The sequence below is a fragment of the Verticillium alfalfae genome, genomic scaffold (assembly GCF_000150825.1).
Source record: "Verticillium alfalfae VaMs.102 supercont1.8 genomic scaffold, whole genome shotgun sequence".
Lineage (NCBI taxonomy): Eukaryota > Fungi > Ascomycota > Sordariomycetes > Glomerellales > Plectosphaerellaceae > Verticillium > Verticillium alfalfae.
The window spans coordinates 881,738-884,481 of record NW_003315031.1 but is presented as its reverse complement, the minus strand read 5'-3'; the positions used below and the strand labels follow the sequence as shown (position 1 = coordinate 884,481).

Below are 2,744 nucleotides of genomic sequence, written 5' to 3'. Positions count from 1 at the left end.
ACAGGTCTCCAGCCCCACCGTGCCTGCCTCGGAGAACAAGCAAGCGTCTTGCTCGGGTTGGAGCTGTCTGAACGGTGCTCAGCAGCTTGGCATTGTCATCAGCTGCATCGTTATTGGACTCACCCTGCTTCTTGCTGTCACCTACTACAAAGCTAGCCGCAGAGAGGCCGGATGGGCCCGTAACGGTGACAATATCGCCATGCGTCGTACCCGATGCCGCCAGCAGCCGTCGCCCGAGGATGGCCGCCGCGCTTCCATCGTCTCTCGCTACACCGATAACGCGCTACCAACACTCCCCGGTGTCAGACCTCCGACCGCCGAGCCGCCTGTCTTTTTCCCGCTGATCATGTCGTATCCCACCCCGACTGGCCCGATTTACCAGAACCCCCCTCTCCTATTTCACCCACACAAAGAGGGGATCTCTCGTCCTCCCACGATCTACCAGCCTAATATCCAACCGGTGCTCGTACCTGGTACCGAGCAACAGTCTCAGGACCGAGCAGGCCTGGAGAAGAACAAGAAACACACTACCAAGAAGAAGAAGCGCCAGAGCTACCAGTATCGTCAGACCAATGGTCAGCAATATCCTGGCGGCCTCTACCCGCGTGCTCCTACCATCGGCCAGAAGTTCATGAGACTCTTCGGAATGCAGACTGGGCGCGCAGAAACCATTGCAAGCTCGCGCCAGGAGTCTCAGGAGCGCGTCAACCCGGCTCAGGTCCGTCAATTCAATCACAATGTCCAGCCCTCCGCGATGCATGCCGAGGAGCATGGTCACGAAACAGCCTATCCAATCCGAGTTCCCGTCGAACCCCTTTCTCCCGAGTCGAATGCTGCCACTGTGTACAGCGACGACTATGTCTTGCCTACCCCGCATAGACCAACTCGTGCTGGCTCTGGTACTGCCTCTATTCTCTCGCCCGGTCACCGTCGCCATTCAAGCCGCCGCAGCGTCAGTCGTGACTCCGGACACGGTGAAAAGCCGAGCACCCAGGTCTCCATCTCTCGGGATAGTCGTGACGGCGATGGTGCAGAACTCACCGATGGAGGTGCTCACACCCACAGGCGGTTCGTCATCCCTACTGCTGAGATTCTAAGCAGCCATTGATTTGTGGCCAGCGCTCGTTCACAACCTGAACGCACAAAGACAAATCGGTCACACAACCACCGCCTGGGAAGGCAGGCCGATGACCGAGCTGGCACGGTCATGTCTTTGATACTGGAGGCTGTTGGCATTCGTTTACCGACAGACAGGCGTTCGGGTGAGTGGAAGACGCAGGTGAAAGAACGAAAGTCGCAGGTTCTTCCCGATGAGTTGCGGAGAGACAAGAGGCGAGACCGTGAGAAGTCCAGGAGGACACATGAAAGAAGGTGGGTGCCCTTGACAATCCCAATTCAAGTTTCAGGAAGGAAATGCTGATAAGTGGTCTTCCAAGGTCTTTCACGGCAAACGAAGCCCGGATGCAGTCTTGCACGGCCACTGATGTGGCACTTGACCCTGTTGCTCCTGTGCCTGTCCATCAAGGGGGTGGTCGTTATGAGGAGGGACGGGTTGGTCAGCAAGTTTCATCGCAAGTCGGAGCGCATCCAGTCGTGAATGCTAGACAGACCGGGAGAAAAAGGGCGACTGGCGACTTTTGGGCTGCATGATCGGTACAATGGAGGGGCATGGAGCTGGAGGATTGAGTCTCATGGCATGTTGAAGGTATTCAAACGTTGATTCTGGCAAGGCGGCATGACATGGCTTCAAGAGCTTGGTGGAGGCAATATGAGGGCATTGAATGACGGAATTTCCAACAAAAAAAAACAAAAAAAAAACTCCTATTCAAAGAAACCGCACAACACTGTGTCTGAAGGATGCTGAAGTTCGTGACCTGATGCCATGGCAATGATGGTGTGCTGCTGTGAACAGTTGGACCCTGAGCTGAGCTCTTATCGGATGTGATAGACGCACGGACCACAGCCAGGCTCTGTGGCCCGTGCCTGCATCTGCGTCGTCATTGGCACTTGGACAACCCAACCCCAGCACCTGCACCCAGCACCGTCCAGGCCAGGCACTCACTTTCGGGAGCGACATCATTCTTGGAGCTTGACCAGGTCCGTCCGTTCTTACCGGTCACCTTGAACCAACATCTCCGACCGCGGCCACGTTTTCCCGTCTACAGGCCTTTGACGACCGCCCTTCTTCTCAGTGAAGACCGTTCATCGGTATTCCCAGAGCTCTACCCTACCTGCCACGATTGCATCCGTGCATGCCGGCGAACTCGCAGCTCACCCCTCCCCCGCCGCCCCCATTCGTCCTCCGCCCGCACATCGCGATACCTCACTGCGCACCGCCTTGTTGTCGCGACGAGCCTCCCGTCCGCACGCCCGCCAAAGGCTTCATCCCAGATCCGCATATTGCGCCTTCCTTGTTCGACCCTCCATCATGTGGAACGACGAAGACAACAATCCCTATGGCACAAGCTTTGACCGCCGGGACAGCTTGACCTCCTCCTCCGCGAACCCTGCCTCTCCGACTTCCCGTAAGTTCTAACCCAGTACCCTACCCTCTTCGGAAGACGACAGACCATCATGGATCAATCCATGTACTGTGAAGCTTCCGAGTATAAACCTTCTGCAGCGCGACGCACGTGAGGAGGATCTTACCTTTTGTGGACGATTCTTGGACGAACAGCCGCCTCCTGCCTCTATCTCTTCCCTCTTCTTGTGCACGATGCGGATAACGAGGGGGATTTTCTAGA

General features: G+C 56.5%; 2 protein-coding genes across 2 annotated transcripts in view; both read left to right on the top strand.

Annotated features, from left to right (window-relative positions):
• Positions 1–199: 199 nt before the first annotated feature.
• On the top strand, positions 200–1,597 carry VDBG_06697 (predicted protein; the record flags this gene model as incomplete). The annotated part of the gene is made up of 3 exons (XM_003003089.1): positions 200–1,068; positions 1,180–1,371; positions 1,468–1,597. 3 exons carry the CDS (start codon positions 200–202, stop codon positions 1,595–1,597), a joined length of 1,191 nt encoding a protein of 396 aa, XP_003003135.1.
• Positions 1,598–2,428: 831 nt separating this feature from the next.
• The window catches only part of VDBG_06696 (sorting nexin-41), a gene marked incomplete at both ends in the record, with an annotated part of 2,347 nt that continues 2,031 nt past the window's right edge, over positions 2,429–2,744 (top strand). The window contains one exon of the mRNA XM_003003088.1: positions 2,429–2,525. Coding sequence (XP_003003134.1) covers positions 2,429–2,525 — 97 coding nt within the window. The remainder of the gene's footprint in view (positions 2,526–2,744) is intronic.